At 44.9% G+C, this 22,036-nt stretch overlaps 1 protein-coding gene and 1 long non-coding RNA gene across 3 annotated transcripts in view; one reads left to right on the forward strand and one right to left on the reverse strand.

Moving 5' to 3' along the window:
* Nucleotides 1-4,395, forward strand: part of grk5l (G protein-coupled receptor kinase 5 like) — a 77,497-nt gene extending 73,102 nt beyond the window's left edge. The window contains exons 12-16 of one of the 2 annotated variants that reach the window (XM_083784449.1): nt 180-388; nt 1,868-2,005; nt 3,454-3,591; nt 4,014-4,145; nt 4,225-4,395. In XM_083784449.1, coding sequence (XP_083640575.1) covers nt 180-388; nt 1,868-2,005; nt 3,454-3,591; nt 4,014-4,145; nt 4,225-4,308 — 701 coding nt within the window. In that variant the 3' untranslated portion in view covers nt 4,309-4,395. The remainder of the gene's footprint in view (nt 1-179; nt 389-1,867; nt 2,006-3,453; nt 3,592-4,013; nt 4,146-4,224) is intronic. The other variant, XM_083784450.1, reaches the window with a different exon arrangement.
* Nucleotides 4,396-5,903: 1,508 nt separating this feature from the next.
* Nucleotides 5,904-6,702, reverse strand: LOC310872522. The gene is made up of 3 exons (XR_014570403.1): nt 6,683-6,702; nt 6,168-6,201; nt 5,904-5,998 (listed from the first exon to the last, which is right to left on the reverse strand). It is a non-coding gene; the product is annotated as an uncharacterized lncRNA (long non-coding RNA).
* Nucleotides 6,703-22,036: the final 15,334 nt, after the last annotated feature.

Here is a 22,036-nt window from a genome sequence, read left to right on the forward strand (position 1 = left end):
TTTTTTGAAAAATCGAAGAACGACTGACATTTTTTTTTAATCTGATCTCAGGTCAGAACGGGTTAATCAGACCAGTGTGTGTGTCCAGTGGAATCCTCGTGTGAATCTGATCTCGGGTCAGAATGGGTTAAGAGCGTCATGCTAAATGCCCTAAATTGTAAAATTTGTAAAATGTGCAGCTCCCGAGGTGATCAACAACGAGAAGTACGGCATGAGCCCCGACTGGTGGGGGCTGGGCTGCCTCGTCTACGAGATGACCGCCGGGCGGTCGCCGTTCCGCGCACGCAAGGAGCGCGTGAAGAGGGAGGAGGTGGAGAAGAGAGTCCAGGAGGGACAGGAGGAGTACGACGACAAGTTCACAGAGGACACCAAGGCCATCTGTAGAGTGGTGAGTTCAAGTTCACAGAGGACACCAAGGCCATCTGTAGAGTGGTGAGTTCAAGTTCACAAAGGACAACAAGGCCATCTGTAGAGTGGTGAGGAAGCAGTGTTGTTTTCGTCGACTAAAACTAAGACGAAAGATGTTCGTCGACTGCCTATTTTCACTGACAAAAACAAATGGAAACTAAATGAAAACTATAAGCTACGATGACTAAAACTAAGACTAAATATACTGACAATTCTGTCGCGAATAAAAACTAGACTAAAATGTTAGGAAGGGACTAGTGGACAAGTCATTTTACACTTGGTTGCATGCCGAAAATAGCTGATCTACAAGCTCACAACGTTGTGAGGTTGTAGATCGGCTATTTTCAGCAAAATTTCTAAAATAGAAATTTGCTGCCAAAAACAACACCGGTGAGGAGGGAGGGAGGGGGGGATGGAAGAATACGTTGATTTTAATGCTGTCATAAGTGATCAATCTGAATCGGAACAGAATTTTACAGAATAAAACCTGTATTCAATATACTGTAGGGCTGACCTCGATTAGTTGAATAGTCGACTAATCGATCGGAACGGGTCTCAGTCGACTGACCACCTCTTAGTCGATGTTCATCAAAAAAAGAAAAGAAAAAAAAGATTTTTTATTTTTTTTATTTTTTTTGCCCCAAACAATTGTATATAAAAATACAATATTTACAAAAATATACAAAAATATTGTATTATTCCACTAGGTCTGTGGGGGACATAAACACATTTGAACATTCTGACTGTTCAAATCTCCAATGTGCATGTGGAGTGTGTCTGCCTGTGTGGCAATGTGCCACTGCCTGTGACTTGAATCGCACAGTACGCTGGCCTGATAGACTCCAGAATCTCAATCTCACCGTGTGCTGTGCTCAATCTGGCTAATGACAAGCCTCTCAGTTGTTAAAAAAAAAGATTTGAACAGTCAGAATGTTCAAATGTGTTTATGTCCCCCACAGACCTAGTGGAATAATACAATATTTTTGTATATTTTTGTAAATATTGTATTTTTATATACAATTTTTTGAGGCAAAAAAAAAAAGAAGAAAAAAGTCGACTATTAGTCGACTAACAGCACATTTATTCATCTATCAGTCGACTATACAAATCCTTAGTCGGGGACAGCCCTAATATACTGAAATGGATTGTAATGGAATAGAATAGTGTCTCTGTCCGGCAGAAAACTCTTCCACATTTATGAACTTTATTCACCACTAAGTTCACACAGGTGTGATTTTTGTATTATTCTCTGTGACCGTGACCGTGACGATCGAAAAGCTAATATGGAATGAACTAAACTTGTCTGTCCGTCTGTCCGCCTGTCCGTCTGTCTGTCCGTCTGTCCGTCTGTCCGTCTGTCCGTCTGTCTGTCTGTCTGTCTGTCCGTCTGTCCGTCTGTCCGTCTGTCTGTCTGTCTGTCCGTCTGTCCGTCTGTCTGTCTGTCTGTCTGTCCGTCCAGCTGCTGACCAAAGACCCCAAACAGCGGCTGGGCAGCGGGGCGGACGGAGCGGCGGAGGTGAAGGCTCACTGTTTCTTCAAGAACATCAACTTCAAGAGGCTGGAGGCCGGCATCATGGACCCTTCCTTTGTGCCTGATGTGAGTCGGTCAACCCTAACCCACTCTGACCCGAGATCAGATTCTAAAAAAATGTCTTCTACATCCTGACAGTTTTCCACTCTGACCCGAGATCAGATTCTAAAAAAATGTCTTCTACATCCTGACAGTTTTCCACTCTGACCCGAGATCAGATTCTAAAAAAAATTCTTCTACATCCTGACAGTTTTCCATTCTGACCCGAGATCAGATTCTAAAAAAATGTCTTCTACACCCTGACAGTTTTCCATTCTGACCCGAGATCAGATTCTAAAAAAATGTCTTCTACATCCTGACAGTTTTCCATTCTGACCCGAGATCAGATTCTAAACAAATGTCTTCTACATCCTGACAGTTTTCCATTCTGACCTGAGATCAGATTAAAAAAAATGTCTTCTATGTCAGTCGCTCTTCGATTTTTCAAAAATAGCAGACCTACAAGCTCGTAGCGCGCCACTCGGTGGCGCGCTTTGAGCTTGTAGATCTGCTATTTTTAAATGGGTAAAGCATAACGTAATGCTAACACCAAAACGGGTTCCCGCCCAGAATGGGCTAAACTACCTCAAACCTGGAGAGATAGAGGCCATGGCTGAGTGGTTAGTGAGCCCTCCTCCTGGGACCCTACTAGCCAATCCATCCCCAACCTGCCGTCCCCAATTATGGCTATGACATTAAAACAACATCTGTACATAGGACGTCTGAGAACGTCATAGGGATTCGAACCAAGCTGTACATACGACGTCTGAGGACGTCCTAGCGCATCCTCAATGATACCGGGCGAGATAAGAATATTCAGAATTTTTCCTTTTTTTTTTTTTTTTGGCCCGTTCGCCTTTCGGCTACCGTATGCTACGCTCTGGGCTCATATTAGCATACCGTTGATTTAGCTGTTAGCGCGGCGGAAAGCATGACTCGTCTCTCCTAATCCAGGGCGCTCTCCGTGGTTATGAACGGATCGATATACTGGCGCTTCATTTCTGCTCCTCATCCGTCTCTCCCGCAAAATATGAGCGCTTTTTGGATCATATATCGTATAAATTAAAATGATCGCAATGTAAGCAAGCAATGTAAAGTCAACTTTTTTTTAGTAGATTGTTTCCGGGTCATGGCTTTCAGAGTAAAAGCGCTGAGACAACTCCGGCCACCCAGAGATCCTATTTTGAAGCACTTCCGGCACTGATTGTGTTTTTAAGGGTGAAAATGATCAGAAATTATAAAAATACAAATACAAATAGAATACAGTCAATGGATAGAATAGATCTCCTACTTTCACGATTCATCCTGTATCCGTCGGGGGGGGGGGGGGGGGGGGGCTGGTTCCTGTCCAGATCAGGAGGCCTGGTCCCCTGAGGTCCGAACACGTTCAGGTCACTGAACACCGTATCATTATACCAACTGTACGGATGTTTATGTTGTTTGTTCTCTCTCTCTCTCTCTCTCTCTCTCTCCAGCCTCGGGCAGTCTACTGTAAAGACGTTCTGGACATCGAGCAGTTCTCCACAGTCAAAGGAGTCAATCTGGACCAAACGGACAACGACTTCTACTCCAAATTCACCACAGGCAGCGTTTCCATCCCATGGCAGACTGAGGTAGGTGTGTGTGTGTGTGTGTGTCACATTCACTGCCATTGACGAGTAAAGCCTTGCCGAGCCATGAGGCCCATAGGGCAGGAGCCTATCTCAGCACTTTGGGAACAGAACTTTGGGGAAAGCCTGGCGAGGCGAGGTTACGAGGCCACTGAGGTGGTCAGTGAGTATACTCGTCAATTCAAATCCGCCCGCTGTCTGCAATTGACGACGCTTTATATTGATTAAGGTTGGTCGCGGTCCCATGCTACATCTGTTCAGCTCTGGGATGCTAGCGGTCAGTAAACGGTCAATGACCCCTCGTCTGTCTGTCTGTCTGTCCGTTCTTTCTGTCTGTCTGTGTCTTTCTCTCCCTCTCTCTTCCCCCCCCCCCCTCTCCCTCTCTCTCTCTCTCTCTCTCTCTCTCTCTCTCTCTCTCTCTCTAGATGATAGAGACGGAGTGTTTCAGTGACCTGAATGTGTTCGGACCTCAGGGGACCAGACCTCCTGATCTGGACTGGAACCAGCCCCCCGAGCCCCCCCGACGGAGCCTGCTGGACAGAATCTTCAGGAGGCATGTAAGGAGGAACACACACACGCACGCACGCACGCACACGTGCACACACACACTAACACCCAAATCTCTCTCTCCCTCAGCACCCAGAGGTGTCCATCAGCCACAGTCGCTTGCAGTCTTCCAGTGTGAACTCGGTGGACTCCATGTCCAACTCTGCCCCCTAGTGGTGACAGAAAACGGAGTGACGCCACACACGTTATAAAGGGAAGACGCTCCTCCGAGAGGTGTGTGTGGGGGGGGGGGGGGGGGGGGGTTGGAGCTTCCCTGCTGCTGAGTGGTCTTTTAGAGTGCCGAGCCTGGACAGCAGCCAATGAATGGACAAGACTGTCTGAAGCCTCAGTGGCCAACCAATGGGAACGGAGAGACTGTCCTACAAACCAGCCCCCTAAGAGAGAGAGAGAGAGAGAGACACCCCTGGGCATTTGTAGTGGAATTGGCTCTTTGATTCCTTGACGCAGAGACGTTTGCTGATGTTTTTGTTTTGTTCATAATCCTTTATTCATCCTCAGGATCGCTTGGACTATAGTGACACCAACAGAGCCACTGACATTAAAATGACAGAACCGAGAAAATAAAAGAAAATAAAAAAATACAAGCTAATATTCAGGGGACGAGACCACCACAGAGGATAGAAGATGGGGTCTTTGTGGAAAAGTTTTTTTTTTTCTTTCTTTTTACATTTTTAGTTTTTCTTATTTTTTAAAGCAAAGGACTTCCTTGTTCATTCATTTCATAATTCACATCCCCTCCTGCTGTATTTGTGTCTCTTGACTCGTAATAATATCGTTTATATTTCATTGGCAAGACGGAAAGAACCGGCTTTTTCAAGCGACACCGCCGTGCTATGGAGCATGATGTGGCTTTTAACTCATCTCTCTCTCTCTCCATCCATATTCAATATTTCATCCTTTCTAATAATCTCTTTCACACTCTTCTCCCCATCCCGCCTCAGAAACACTTGCCACATGAATAGGGTTGTCACATTTTACTCTTAGACACGATTAGTTGCGATTTAATTGTGTTTTTGCCATTGGACATTGGGACATTACAGTAAATATACAGTAAATGCAAATAAGTATGCTCTCTTAAACAAAAACTGGCCCCAGGCAGTTAATATGACAAATAACTCAAATATACAACGAAACGTAAAGCTTTATACATTAAAAATGTTTTATAGTGGACATAGCCGATCCACAAGCTCAATGTGAGCTTGTATGTATGTTTTCTTATACACACACACACACACTTATATTTTTGACATAGAAACGATTATGCAAATATTACAGGTCATTAATGTATTAATTGTGACAGGCCTATAGACATGAAGCTGAAGATGTCCCCTCACCAACCTCAACACAAATGGCCATTGCCTTGCGTAACTACATCGCCATTTATGTGAACACGGTTGTCATTTTAAATGGAAAACCACCAAGGATCATGCAAGGATCCATTTTATAACAACATTCTCTCTTAAGTATGAGCCTGGCTGTCGACGCATCACATTGCGTAAGGGACACACAAAATGTGCACACGCATAGAATTGTGATAATTGTGCTGTTTGTTTTTTTGTTTTTTTGTTGTTGTTTTTTTTTCATTGCATGGACAAATCTAATTATGGATAGCTGGTGTTCCCTGGCCCCTGCATACCTCATGCCACCGATGTTGACCAATCGTTCTGCACAGCAACACGTGGTGAACATCACACTTTCTCACTTCATCTGTGAGTTTGGAATCCTGATTTTCAGATGCTGGTACAGAAATAATTTCAGGTTCAGGTTTTGGTGCTAGTGTGTCACGCAGCCAGACAACTATTCCACAATCTCTGAATGCTTTTTATAGAGTCTGAAACTACACCTCCTGAATGCTATACATAGTCTGGAACTACACCTCCTGAATGCTATTATAGAGTCTGGAACTACATCTCCTGAATGCTATTATAGAGTCTGGAACTACACCTCCTGAATGCTATTATAGAGTCTGGAACTACACCTCCTGAATGCTATTATAGAGTCTGGAACTACACCTCCTGAATGCTATTATAGAGTCTGGAACTACATCTCACAATGCTAAATGTAGACCAATCCACAGAGGGGTACCCTGGGCGCAGCCATTACTGTGGTGTAGCATTAACCCATTCTGACCTGAGATCAGATTCTACAAAATGTCTTCTACACCCTGACAGTTTTCATTCTGACCTGAGATCAGATTCTAAAAATGTCTTCTATGTCAGTCGCTCTTTGATTTTTCAAAAATAGCAGACCTACAAGCTTGTAGCGCGCCACTCGGTGGCGCGCTATGAGCTCGTAGATCTGCTATTTTTCAATAACTAAAGCATAACATACATCTGGCCCACAGGGCACTGATCCATGGATGAGTATAGAGTCTGGAACTAGTAACTACACCTCCTGAATGCTATACATACAGTCTGGAACTACACATCCAGAATGCTATATAGAGTCTGGAACTACACATCCAGAATGCTATATAGAGTCTGGAACTATACACCTCCTGAATGCTATATAGAGTCTGAAACTACACCTCCTGAATGCTATATAGAGTCTGGAACTACACTTCCTGAAAGCCGAGAAAGTAAGCCGTTGTATCTGTTCATCATTTCCTGTTCACGGAAATATATATATTTTTTAAAACTTTAAAACATATATTTTTAATTTCCCATTTCTGATAAGCAGCAAACTATATGTATGACTCGACTATTTGGATTTACAGGAGGACAAGTTTAATGCGACTGCAACAGACAAAACGGAAGCTCTCCCGGATGGTTTCCACAGCTTCCTTTGCACAGTATGACTGACAGACTGTATGAGGAAGCATTCTATGAACATTGTGGGAGTCTGATCTGTAGCTCCCCCAAGTGGAGAGGGGAGGAGCAACTCTTCAACTAGGCAAAGGACACAAAAAGAACGTTGCACAATATTGCCATACTGTTTCTTTGCCAAATTATTTCTCTTTTTTTTTTTTTTACTTTGACCTCTGACCTTTAAGGCACATCACTGTATCAACCTATTGTCGCTCGGACGCTTTGTGTTTAGTTTTTTTAGTTTTAGTTTTTTGGACAGTGGACTCGTCTGATTGTACAGTTTGGAACACATTCTTCCTGACCTTTTTCTTTTTTCCAGCACAATATTAGCTGCATATCAGTTGTCTGGCAGAAAACCTTGGATCTCCATATTTCTTTTCCTTTTTTGTAAATGAATGTCCGTAACTTCATTATACAAGGCTGTTGTATAATGCACAAAGGTAGTGAAAATAACAGATCTACAAGCTGCGACACGTAAACTTGTAAACCAGGCTGTTTTCACTATTTTAAAAAGTTCTTTTTTTTTGGGGGGGGGGGGGGTTATTTTAATATTAATTTAAAAAGTAACAGCGCCCGCAACGGTTCAAACCTTTGATGCCTCGCTGTCCGACCGGATCAACGGTTCAAACCTTTGATGCCTCGCTGTCCGACCGGATCAACGGTTCAAACCTTTGATGCCTCGCTGTCCGACCGGATCAACGGTTCAAACCTTTGATGCCTCGCTGTCCGACCGGATCAACGGTTCAAACCTTTGATGCCTCGCTGTCCGACCGGATCAACGGTTCAAACCTTTGATGCCTCGCTGTCCGACCGGATCAACGGTTCAAACCTTTGATGCCTCGCTGTCCGACCGGATCAACGGTTCAAACCTTTGATGCCTCGCTGTCCGACCGGATCAACGGTTCAAACCTTTGATGCCTCGCTGTCCGACCGGATCAACGGTTCAAACCTTTGATGCCTCGCTGTCCGACCGGATCAACGGTTCAAACCTTTGATGCCTCGCTGTCCGACCGGATCAACGGTTCAAACCTTTGATGCCTCGCTGTCCGACCGGATCAACGGTTCAAACCTTTGATGCCTCGCTGTCCGACCGGATCAACGGTTCAAACCTTTGATGCCTCGCTGTCCGACCGGATCAACGGTTCAAACCTTTGATGCCTCGCTGTCCGACCGGATCAACGGTTCAAACCTTTGATGCCTCGCTGTCCGACCGGATCAACGGTTCAAACCTTTGATGCCTCGCTGTCCGACCGGATCAACGGTTCAAACCTTTGATGCCTCGCTGTCCGACCGGATCAACGGTTCAAACCTTTGATGCCTCGCTGTCCGACCGGATCAGATTTGGATTTTAGCAGTATAGTTCCAAAACTTCCGTTTTCCTAGAATTATGTCAAACCGGACGGTATGTCAATAAGAAATATTAAGTCTGATTAGTCAAATGTATTTAACACCCCAAACTCCAAATATGGTCCTGTAGGATTTGGAATAAAAGGTTTTGAACTGTTGGGGCAGCAGGTCTTTATCGAGCTGCAACCCCTAATCTGTTCTAGTGAATAAAATGTTATTCTGACCAACCTGTATGGACCACTGTGTTAATAATTGAATTCTAACAACTCTAGGGGTGACACCAAGTGGGGGTCCTCCTTATAACCCATTTAGGCCTGACTTCGAAATTAAAAAAAATGTATTTTTAAAATGTATTTTTTTTTCCTTCAGTGGTTCTCAATATTTCACGTCGAGGACTTATTATGTAATATGCCGCCGACCCCCATCTGAAAATATGTTGTTCCAGGAGGCAGGGACCCCTCGGAAGTAAAGATTTGAGTTAAAAAGAGATGCTCTGAAAGAATATATTCAAAGATTTGAGGAACATTTCCACGATTTTTCAAAAATAGCAGATCTACAAGTTCATAGTGCGGCACTCTGTGCCACGCTATATGAGCTTGAATGGGTTAACATCTTCTGGTTCATTTTGGGAGTTTGATACCAAATCAAGGAGATGTGGTTAAAATCAAGGAGATCATCCTGCAGAATCCTGGAGGTTCATGGCTCTTCTGTTGAGAAATGTGCATCCTGTGTTAGGGTATAGGACAGAGTCTTACAGGATGACGAGATGACTGAAATGGATATTTATTTGGTTTCAATTATTTATTTTTCAGAGAGAGAATCTACTTTGCTATATCGACCTTTCTCTGTCCCAGAGACACTCCGCAGGATCTATGAAACAGACATGGGATGTCTGCGACATCTGCAGCGTTCACTGCAGGGCAGTGGTTCTCAAACCTTGTCTACGGACACCCATTTAGGCCTGAGGACGATTCTACACATTTTTTTTGTAGACAGTTTTATGTGTCGGTCGTTCTCAAACTATTTCATGTCAAGGACCCCCCAAAATAAATGTAATAGGCTGCCGACCCCCATCTGTAAATGTGTTGCTTACAGAAGCAAAGATTTGAGTTAAAGATTCAAAGATTTGTGCCACATCTTCAAGATTTTTCAAAAATAGCAGACCTATACAAGCTTGTAGATCTGCTATTTTTCAATAGCTAAATTATAACACTACACCAAAAGGGGGGGTTCCCGCCCCCAAAATGGGTTTTAATGGCATTTCTATCTCTGGGACCCCGATTCATATTGTAAAATCAACGTTAATTTAACTCTGAGAGTTGAGTAACTCTTGAGTTACAGACCCATAAGGTTCCATTTGGTCCCTAACTATCATTTAGCTGGGGGGAGTTCAAGGGGGTCCCTTGAACTCCCTCAAGTATAGGCCTACCCCTGGCGGTCCTCGGGCACCCACTTTGAGAAGCAACGCTGTAGGAGACCGGCGTGGTCGGTCTATCTTCCAACATGAAGCGTCTTTGCTACTATAGTCTAGCCCATTCTGACCTGAGATCAGATTCATACGAGGTTTCCACTGGACACACACTGGTCTGATTAACCCATTCTGACCTGAGATCAGATTCTAAAAAATGTCAGTCGTTCTTTTTTTTCGATTTTTCAAAAATAGCAGACCTACAAGCTCGTAGCGCGCCACTCGGTGGCACGCTATGAGCTTGTAGGTCCAGAATGGCAGTTTGCTTGTCCACAGTCCACACACCACCACCTTTACCTGCTGTAAAATATTATATTACGTTACGTTATGTTATGGTGTGTGTGTGTGTATGTAAATGGTGCATTTATATAGCGCCTTTATCCAAGGCACTTTACATAGACTGTGCATTACATTCACCCATTCACACACCAATGCCGGAGGAAACCATGCAAGGCACCAACCTGCTCATCGGGAGCAATTAGGGGTTCAGAGTCTTGCCCAAGGACACATCGACACTAACTCTGGGGGAGCCCAGGTTCAAACTGGGAACCTTGCGGTTTCCATCCGGTCACTACCCCTCCAGAAGCACCCTTAAATGTCTCTATGGAGACCAATCAAACCTGTTTCAGAGGCCTGAAGTTCGTTCCATTTGTGTGGAGCATATAATATATGCAATATTATTGTAGTAGTATAGTAAATGAAGGCAGTCTTTCCTTGTTCACTGTTCATATGTGGACTGGTAGATCTAATGTTCACTGTTCATACATGGACTGGTAGATCTAATGTGTGCCTGTGAAGGTGTTGTCCAGTGACTTTTGCTTTCTAGAAGAGAGGATAGGTACAAAGGAAGCTTTTACCACACAAGGCCTTATACATAAATACAATGTTTCTCTCTACGAACTGCGAGAGATGATTAGGTGTAGGTGGTGCCAACGCCTATACCTACCCAATCCAGTCCTAAGTGCCCACTATCAGGCTCCACGCTAATATGGTATCTTCCTCGGATTCGGGTTCTTGGAAACGCCCCCCAGCCACTGCGTTAGTTTTACTGAGGTTAGGTTTAGGTATAGTTTTACTGAGGTTAAGGTTAGGGTTAGGGTTTGGTTTAGGTATAGTTTTACTGAGGTTAGGGTTAGGTTTAGGTATAGTTTTACTGAGGTTAGGGTTAGGTTTAGGTATAGTTTTACTGAGGTTAGGTTTAGGTATAGTTTTACTGAGGTTAAGGTTAAGGTTAGGTTTAGGTGTAGGCTGTCAATCACAGCAACTGGCCAGTCACAGCGCACCATTTGGCTGGGGGGGCGTTTCCAAGAACCCGAATCTGATGAAGATACCATATTAGCAGGCTCCACCCACCTGAGAGGACTGGGCAGAGCATAAAATAAATAAAGTAATAATGAACTAGAAAAAGTTCCCCTTGCGGAAAACAGCATTGTTTAACGTCGTCGGTTCCCCCAAACCACCACAGGAATCTTGTCTTGTATGACCATTTTTGTTGACGGAACCGTTTGTGCTGTGACATCAGAGCAAGCCTATATTAGTCCGGCAGCCCCTGAGGTAGGTGGGGTGAGAAATTTGGTATATTTGTAGCCCCTCATATATACACAGGTTTAATGTTTGTCTTTAGTTCAAAGTTTGTTTTGTAAACGCATTGACAATGAAGGGAAATTTTTTAATTTACGTCATATTGTCTCTTTATTGTTAATGGCGTTTATGTTGGCACCTTTTGTTATTAGTGCCCCTCACTCAGGGCTGGACTGGGACAGAATGGCAGCACGCCCGGACCTTTCCTGGTGGCCTGCCGCCTATTGGCCTGCCTGCCTGTCCAAATAATAAATAAAAATTAAAAACTTTTTTTATATATGGCCAGGGGGAGGCAGTTTAGAGACCAGGATTACTGCATGTTTTTGTGAGGGTACCTACCCTAGGGGACACGGGGAGAACATGAAAACTCCACACAGAAAGGCCCTTTCGCCAACCCCGCCTTCGGGTATGGGCACTGATGACGCGGAGGAGGAAACACGCCGCCAGCGCCCACAGCGCCCCGACCGTGAATTGAACCCAGGACCTTCTAGCTGTGAGGCGACAGCACTACCAACTGTGCCACCGTGCCCCCTGCTTTTTTTTCAAATTTTTTATCATGGCGGCCTACCGGGAAAATGCCCGGTGGCCAGTCCAGCCCTGCCTCACTACACAAAGGTGTGATTTTTTTTAATCTGAAATATTATATACATTCATGAATCCACCTGCTGACCGGCTGTCAGCATTGAACAATTATTTTGAAGGATGCAAGCCCCTCCAATGCATGGCTTTCCGAAATTAGTTTACGTCATAGGCCAGCCAAGTCTAGGTTTGAATGGGGTTTCTAGGTGTAAATGTAGGACTAGTAGCATGCCAAAGTTTGTGCTATTGCCATTGAGAATGCATTGGGCGTTTAAGTTAAATAGCTCAGAAACTACAAAACATTTCAAAGTAAAACGTTCCAGCATGTGTCTCCACAGTAAGCTGAATTATAAAAAGTGTGAATGGAGTTTCTAGGTGAAAGTGCTTTTTTGACGTGTCACTGTCTGCCATTGACCCCCATTACAAATTTCTCAAATTTGAAAGCACTATTTCTAAAACTATGAAACATTTCAAATATTCCTTTTCAGGCAAACATGTCCACCGTAAGATGAACCTAAGTAGGCTAGAATGGGGTTGCTATGTGTAAGTATGTAGGACTAGTAGCATGCCAAAGTTTGTGCTATTGCCATAGAGAATGCATTGGGCGTTTAAGTTAAATAACTCAGAAACTATAAAACATTTCAAAGTAAAAAAGTTCCAACATGTGTCTCCACAGTAAGCTGAATAATAAAAAGTGTGAATGGAGTTTCTAGGTGAAAGTGATTTTTGACGTGCCAATGTCTGCCATTGAGCCCCATTGTAAATTTGAAAGCACTATATTTATAAAACTATGAAACATTTCAAATATTCCTTTTCAGGCAAACATGTCTACCTTAAGATGAACCTACCCAGCTAACATTGGGTTTTGACATGGGCTATGGGCTTGGGTTCCAAGTGGGCCGTGCACCCAGTATTCACAAAGGGCCCACCCGTGTTAGCCCATATGGGCTTACATGGGTTTCTAACTGGGTCTTAGGTTGTATCCAAATGGGCCATTTTATTTCAGAACCATGTGTGCGCCACCTGTGTTTGCCTATATGGGTTTGAACTGGGATCTGATTGGGCCTTAAGTGGGTACCAGCTGGGCGAATTATATAGTTTCTTCAAGTGTTCAAACTTTATGACTGGATAGCACTCGATCTGTAGAGTCCTACATTACTATCTCCTACGATCAAGGGTTAGGGTACTGTAGCATGCCATTTTTCATCATTTTTTAGGACGAAAATCACTCCGACACCATATGGACTATAGCCCATGGTTTGGAAGTGATTTTGTCTTTTTTTTTTCAAATCCTCGTTTTTCATCGTTTTTGACCATGGATTATAGCCGGGTTAGGGTTAGGTTCCACGGGCTAATAAAGTGTAAATTCGGGGGTCCTTGACAAGAAAAGGTTTGGGAACCACTGTTGTAGAGGGTCTATACTAGATGATAAGTTAGTGACTTTGACAGTGTACAAATGGAACCGGTTTTCAAATGAGGTACAGAAAACCGTATGACTCCCAGGCTGATCTCACTGGGGGAAAACTGTATGAGTTTATTTGTTTAAGAACTAACAATAAATTGGAAAATATATTCTGGATGTGACAAGCTGAAATAGTGCAGTTGGTAGAGCATTAGACTTAATATCTAAAGGTCCCTGGTTCAATCCCGGTTTTCGACAGTTGAAATGAGGTACAGAAAATCCTATGACTCTTAGGCTGATCTAGCTCTGATCCATAGCCTTCTACGATTCTGCCCTATGCGACTATCCGTTTTAAATCTCAAGTCGAAATCAGACCAGCCTCTCCTCTTTAGCGTAAATAAAAAGAACGTTTTAGCTACTCACCAAAACAAAGGCGGGTTGTGTCATTAGAAAGCCTACTTCCCTTAGTGGAAGCACTCTGAGCCCCCCACCACACGTATAAACGGTACTTTTTGGCCAGAAAGGGATTTTTTTCCACCGGAGGAAAAATATTCTCTATGAGGCAGTTCTCTGGGCAATATCAGTAGAGGGCGCAGCGGAGTAACTACAAATGTTTATTTTCCGGTGGAAACAAAATCCCCTTTTGGCCAAAAAGTACAGTTTATACGTGTGGTAGGGGGCTCAGAGTGTGTCCACTAAGGAAAGTAGGCTTTCTAATGACACAACTCGCTTTTGTTTTGGTGAGTAGCAAAAGCGTTCTTTTTATTTACGCTAAAGAGGAGAGGCTGGTCTGCATTCATGCGAGCGGCGGAAGTTGAGAGTAACATAATATGGACCAGAGCTAAGGCTGATCTCACTGGGTGAAAAACTAGATGAGTTTTTTTGTTTAACAAGTAACAGTCAATGTAAAAATAAATACTGGATGTGACACTTGCAAGCCGAAATAGCTCATTTGGGAGAGCGTTCGACTGAAGATCTAAAGGTTCCTGGTTCAAACCTGAGTTTCGGCAGTAGAATTGAGGTACAGACAACCGTATGACTCTCAAGCTGATCTCACTGCGCGATGAACTGTATGAGTTTATGTTTAAGAACTAACAATACATTCTGGATGTGTCACTTACAAGCCGAAATAGCGCTACCCAGCCCCTGAAAGACTGTAAGGAGCTTCATTAACTGACTATTCACGGGGCTTCGAGCTTCATTAACTGACGAATCACAGGAGGGGGCTTCATTAATCCACCATTGACGGCACTCCAGGCTTCATTAACTGAACAATGACGGAAGCTGGGGAAGATCCCGGCTTCTTTAACTGGCCAATGGCATGACTTGACGCAAGTTGACGGCAGCCATCTTGCTTTTTATTTATATGGGCGAGTGGAAATTGAATGCAAATAAATTAATTATAGGTCCAGCAAGCAAATCATGATGGTCTGTTTGTGCTCAATAGGTCACAATAACATTCCGATTTTAGGTGTTGTGTTTAGTATGACATTTTGGCCAGGAGTTTTATATCTATCTCAGCTTTTGCCTGATAGAACACATGCTAACAGTGTGGACCACAACGTTAGCAGCATTTGATGACAGGTTACCATTAACATACAGTGTGCGCAGACCTAACGTGAGTTGTTTACCACAGAAACACACGATATAACATTATAAACTCATGTAACCTTGTGTGTCTAGATTGCCCGGCAGACCATGCTAATGGTGTTAGCGTGATAGCATCACACAGCTTACAGGCTCAGTGTTGCATGACTAGAACACCTTCAAACATGACAATCCAAACATTTTTAATGTGAGATGTTCTGGTGAGTTGGTGATCACAGAGGATTGTGTATTATATTGTGATGTGCGTGCATGTGAACACTGACTCATCAATGACGCCACACAGGCAGGCTTGGTAAACAAACAGAGACACAGTGATTGCATGCATTGAATTCAGGTGGTGACTATAGGACGCCAGTATAAAAGTGACACTTAGACGTTTGTGCGTCATTAGAGCTCATGTCTTGTGAAGGGCACTCTGGGTGCGGGAGGGGGCCGCAAGTGCTTAGTCTTGCCGGTGGCGAAGACAGGTAGTGAGGGGGAGCTAGCTGTCAGTCAGCAGGAGGGGAGACTACACCTGCGGTCTCCTGTAGTTAGATAGCGGGGTCTTAGAGAGTGTGCGCTCACCTTGCTCCGCAGACCTACGATCTGAGAAGGACTGAATGTTAACTTGTCCGCACGTCACGTCGTCCAGCACGCATCTCCCCGGGGAGTTGGACGGTGTCACAAGCAAAGACCCCGCGGGGGAGGGTCGCGCCGGCATGGCGAGTTAAGTACTACCCATACAGAGACATTGTGTTATGTTATTGTGTATCCATTGGGAGACATGTATCGTGTATTCATTATACTGTATTGAAGGCCTGTTTATATATTGTGTGCAGTGCACATACGGGCTGCATTTTTATAGTGAATGGTTTTATTAGGATCATAGGAAATGAGTTATAGAATAACACTGTTTTGCCTCATCATTTTATTATATAGCCCACTGAGTAATTACCTTAATAAAGATCACTCTCTTATAACTTTATATCCGTTGTCTGTGGTACTTTCAGGTAGTACTCATAACAAACCCACATTTATTACACTGGTGGCAGTGGTGGGATAAATCAAAATGTCGGAATCTGAAAATGATACAATTCCTCCCCTAGAAGTGGGCACTAGTAGGCCCCAGCCATATATTCAACGGCCAGTTTTTATGGCAGAAATGTTTAATGGTATAGAGCGGGAATGGGCTGATTGGGCTGAACAGTTTGAAATGGCAGCTGACGTCAATACTTGGCATGAACCCCTGAGACTAAAGTTTATGAGTCTACTTTTGTCTGGTCGAGCTCGGGAGGTGTATAGCGGGTTGTCTGTAGCAGCTAAAGCTAATTATGCCTCACTAAAGACTGCAATGGGGAGATGTCTAGATCCTTGTGATAGTGATGACTGGAACAGAGCCAGCTTCTCATCACGTAGGAGGTTACATAATGAGACTTTAAGAGAATTTGGCATTGCACTGCACCGGTTGGTCACTAAAGCATACCCTACAATAGATCTTAATACCCAGGATGTATTGGCAAAAGACCATTTTATTGCACATGTGGGAAATGGAGATTTGCGTATTAACCTTCGCAGTGCCAAGACAGCAACATTGGAGGACGCAATTAACCTGGCTGCAGAGCTTGAGCTCATTAGGAGTTTAGAGGGAGGGGCCCCAATGACTGATAAGGTGTGTGGGGTTGTTGAAAAATCTGCCAGTAATGAGCAGATTGACTCTTTACTTGGTGTTGTAGAAGGCATTAGGCAGGAGGTTAAGTCTTTGCAATCAACTGTACAGGCAATGAGCCTCCCAAGTGAATCTGCTTCTTCGCACATAGAACAAGAATCTGCCCCTCTCTTATACCCAGTCCCTATTCCTCCGCCTAAACTGGAGGCAGACCAGAGCAAGGAATGCTGGGAGTGTGGGTGCAAGCGTCACTCACGCCGTGACTGTCCTTATTTTATAGGGAACCTAGTGGGAGCGAACACTAAAACTCAAATTCCTGCTCCTCATTCTATGTCCACTGTGGCATCTGCTATCTTAAAGGGTAACTCTGGATATCTTAAAGCTAAAATAGGTGGCCTTGACTGTCATGTACTGGTCGATACTGGAGCCTCACGCTCTATTATTCCGAAACAACTGTGGTTGTCTATTACTAAAGGTGGAAGTGACCTAGTAAATTATATTGGCAAAGCTACAGCAGCTAATGGGGGTGGAATGCATATTTTGGGCTCCTTGCACTGCTTGCTGAGTTTTTGGTCTCTGATATTCCCTCCACAGAAGTTTTACTTGGTTTTGATTTTCTGTCAAAGTATGGAGCTGTTGTCGATCTGGGGAAGAAACAATGTCAGATTTTGGGCAAACGGCTCCCCTTGGTTGATCTTAATCCCTCATTAGAACCCCAAATAGTTGTTGTTCACACGGATACAGTAGTACCCCCCGCAGTGAAGCCATTGTCTGGGGTCAGGTACGGAGTGGGTGGGGAGATTATGCAGAAGGGATGTTGGAACCGTCCACCTCAATTTGTAAACAGAGTGACATTTTGGTGGCCAGAGTGGTTTGCAGTGTCCAGCAGGGTAGACTACCAGTGAGAGTTATTAATGTAACTAATGAGGGCCTACCACTTAAGAGCGGCATGAAGATAGGCACACTGTTTACTGATATTGAAGTAGGTGAGGAGTCAATGGAGCAGTGTGAGGACGGGGAGGGAGGAACCTTATTGCCACCGTGGACAGTTGACACAGTTGACACTTGTGGACCACTTTGGGGTAGGAGAGAAGGGTCTCGCTCCAGATGAGGTGAGGGCAATTAGGCAGTCATTTCACAAGTACCGGGACGTGTTCAGTCGGGGTGATGCAGATTTGGGCAGAACACATTTAACATCACATAAAATTGACACAGGGAATGCACAACCCATTAAGTTGCATCCTCGACGGGTCCCCCTTCACTTACAACAAGAAGTAACTAATAATCTGACACAAATGTTGGCTAATGGGATAATCCGTCCTTCCTGCAGTCCATGGGCAGCCCCAGTTGTGCTTGTAAAAAAGAAGGGTGGTGGTCTCCGGTTTTGTGTTGACTATAGGAAACTCAATGAGGTTACAAAAAAAGATGCATATCCCCTCCCTAGGATTGATGATGCCCTTGATAGTCTGTCACACGCTCGGTGGTTTTCCACCTTAGACTTGGCTAGTGGCTATTGGCAGGTTGAAGTAGAGCCAGAGAGTCGCCATAAGACTGCCTTTGCCACCCGACAGGGCTTGTTTGAATTTAATGTTTTGAGTTTTGGCCTTTGTAATGCACCTAGCACTTTCCAGAGGTTAATGGATTTAATTCTTGCTGATTTGCAGTGGACTACATGTCTAGTTTACCTGGATGACATAATAGTGTTTGGGCGCAGTTTTCAGGAACATCTAACACGTCTTGATGAGGTACTGGGAAAACTCCAGCAGGCCAACCTTAAAGTGAAACCATCAAAGTGTAACTTATTCTCTACTAAAGTCCATTACTTGGGGCACGTTATATCTGCTGAGGGAGTGAGACCAGACCCAGCTAAGGTGGAGGCAGTCAGAGAGTGGCCTGTCCCTACCAATCAGACAGAGGTTTCCAGTTTTATAGGGCTGGCATCTTACTATAGGAGGTTTGTAAAGGGTTTTGCAGACATTGCTCGCCCTCTACATAAGCTAGCAGAGCAGGGAAAGCGTTTCCAGTGGAGCGAAACTTGTCAATGTGCTTTTGATCAGCTTAAGACTAGTTTGATTACGGCCCCTGTGTTGGCTTACCCAGACCCCTCCAAACCCTTTATTTTGGACACAGATGCAAGTGATGTGGGGATTGGAGCAGTGATATCTCAGGAGGAGGACGGGATGGAACGAGTGGTTGCATATGCCAGTAGGGCCCTTGCAAAGCCAGAACGTAAATATGCCACTACAAAAAAGGAGCTTTTGGCTATGGTGGTCTATACTAAACACTTTAGACACTATCTGCTAGGTAAAGAGTTTGTGCTGCGAACTGACCACAATTCCCTACGGTGGCTACACAATTTTCAGGCTCTAGAGGGGCAGTTGGCTCGCTGGATTGAACAACTTGCCAATTTCCAATACACCATCGTCCATCGGCCTGGCAAACTACACAGCAATGCTGATGCCCTCTCTAGGCTTCCAGGCTTTCTAGAAAATAAACGGCAACCTGAACAGGGTCCCCCTCAGGGAGTGCCAGTAAAGCTCAACCCAAAAGTATGTGTGGTACAGGAGGTTCCAGAGACCTCAGTGGCTAGTGAGATGGATGAGCTTTCTCTGGCACAGATGGCAGACAGTGAGTTGCAGCGAATAACTCACTGTCAAAATCTGTCTGCTGACGGCTTAATTCCAGACGATCCTGATTTACAGAAATATGCTCAAATTTGGGCTCAGCTTAAGGTACAGAGAGGCAGGTTAGTGAGGATTCCTCCTGCCAATTCTGATGCGGCATCCAAGGTCCAGGTGGTTTTACCTCGGTCAATGGTGCCTGAGGTCTTAGCACAGCTTCATAGTGTTTCCACTGGGGGCCATTTGGGGGTGCAAAAACTGCAGGGAAAGGTTAAAGACCGCTTTTACTGGCTGGGGTGGTTTGTAGATGTAAAGACATGGGTTAAAGACTGTGTAGATTGTGCTTCTCGTAAGACGCAGGGGAAAGCACTGTGTGCCCCTTTACAGCCATCCGTGTCATCGAGGCCGTTCGAGTGAGTAGCCCTTGACATTCTTGGTCCCCTTCCAGAGACCCCGGGGAAGAATAAGTATGTATTGGTTGTACTGCCTAATCAAGAAGCCTGTACTGTCGCTAAAGTTTTGACGGAACAATGGGTGTGTCGGTTTGGTGCCCCTCGGAGTCTGCATTCAGATCAGGGACGCAATTTTGAATCAAACTTGTTCAAAGAACTGTGTAGGCTTTTGCATATGCATAAAACTCGCACTACACCTTATCAGAGTCAGATGGGTTGATCGAGCGATTCAACCATACCCTTTTAGATATGCTATCCCTCTTCGTGGAAGACAATCAGTCTAATTGGGACACACTTTTACCATATGTTATGTTGGCATATCGTAGCAGTGTGCATGCTAGCACCCTGTTTACTCCTTACAGGGTATTGTTTGGACAAGAAATGGTCTTGCCAGTAGATGTTGTGCTAAACATAGACAACCAGGAGTCCTTTACCTCAGTAGACAATTATGTGGCTAGGCTGAGGGAGACCTTGTCTACTGTTGTGGAGGCCGTTAAGAAACATCAAGCAAGGGCCTCAGGACACCAGAAAGTGGCCTATGATTTCAAGGCGAAATTCCAATACTATTCTGAGGGAGAACTAGTTTGGATGAGGAATAAAGCTAAAAAGCGTGGGGTGAGTCCCAAACTACAGAGACGATATAAAGGACCCTATAGAGTAGTGGACAGGGTGACGGATGTCCTCTACAGGCTAGTGCCAGTGGAGGGAGGCTCAGAAACTGTTGTACATTTCAACCGCCTCAAACCCTGTACTTCTTCCTTGCCAGTGCCGTCTGAGTCAACAGAGAATGAGACATCCATGGGAGATGGACAGAGGGTCTGTCCTACCCGCCAGAACAGCGCCAGCAGTCGGAGGTTCCAGGTTGTGCCAGTTGGGTCCAGCTTCGTCCGGCCCGCCGTCATGTCCCCGCGGAGGTGAGGACAGCGTCGGCAGGGGTGACCGTGGGCGGTCAACGGCAACAGGGGACCCCGTCAGCAGGAGTGATGACACCAGTATTGCAGCGTGACAGGGAGACTGTTCCAGAGGTCACCGGAGAACAAGGAGGGCCACCAGTAGATTCAGCAGCCTCGGAAGTAACCCTTCCCTTCAACAGGCCTGTGGCTGGTCTGGGCCAATCGGGCCACCAAGCTGCAGCGACGTCGGAGGGATGTTCTGCACGCCAGCAGAGATCACCAGCTGGGCCACAGAAGGCCAACGGACCAGACTGCCCTGCAGCAGCAGAATCGACCCAGCCCTTGGATCTGACAGCGTCCCAGCGTCCAGCTCGTCAGCGGAGACCAGCCGTCTGGTCACGAGACTACGAGATGTCCTTATAGACTCGGGGACGAGTCCCTTTCTTCAAGACGGGGAGAAGTGTGATGTGCGTGCATGTGAACACTGACTCATCAATGACGCCACACAGGCAGGCGTGGTAAACAAACAGAGACACAGTGATTGCATGCATTGAATTCAGGTGGTGACTATAGGACGCCAGTATAAAAGTGACACTTAGACGTTTGTGCGTCGTTGGAGCTCATGTCTTGTGAAGCGGCACTCTGGGTGCGGGAGGGGGCCGTTCGCAAGTGCTTAGTCTTGCCGGCGGCGAAGAAAGGTAGTGAGGGGGAGCTAGCTGTCAGTCAGCAGGAGGGGAGACTACACCTGCGGTCTCCTGTAGTTAGATAGCGGGGGCTTAGAGAGTGTGCGCTCACCTTGCTCCGCAGACCTACGATCTGAGAAGGACTGAATGTTAACTTGTCCGCACGTCACGTCGTCCAGCACGCATCTCCCCGGGGAGTTGGACGGTGTCACAAGCAAAGACCCCGGGGGAGGGTCGCGCCGGCATGGCGAGTTAAGTACTACCCATACAGAGACATTGTGTTATGTTATTGTGTATCCATTGGGAGACATGTATCGTGTATTCATTATACTGTATTGAAGGCCTGTTTATATATTGTGTGCAGTGCACATACGGGCTGCATTTTTATAGTGAATGGTTTTATTAGGATCATAGGAAATGAGTTATAGAATAACACTGTTTTGCCTCATCATTTTATTATATAGCCCACTGAGTAATTACCTTAATAAAGATCACTCTCTTATAACTTTATATCCGTTGTCTGTGGTACTTTCAGGTTCTGACATTATACTTACAATTTGTAGTACTCATAACAAACCCACATGTATTACAATATCAACCTGGGATTTTATAATAGGCTATAAATTGTGTGCTATCTCAAACAGATTGTCCATGCTAGACAAATAAAGCCTATAATAATCAAATCTAGAAGCTTGTAGATTGGCTATTTTCACATAGCAGATTTTGTCTATTAACATTATTTTGTTCCACCCTGCCTGTAATAGTTCACCCAACACTGTGAGCTTGTAGATCGGT

The sequence above is a fragment of the Protomyctophum parallelum genome (assembly GCF_964188405.1).
Source record: "Protomyctophum parallelum genome assembly, chromosome: 15".
NCBI classification, from domain to species: domain Eukaryota; kingdom Metazoa; phylum Chordata; class Actinopteri; order Myctophiformes; family Myctophidae; genus Protomyctophum; species Protomyctophum parallelum.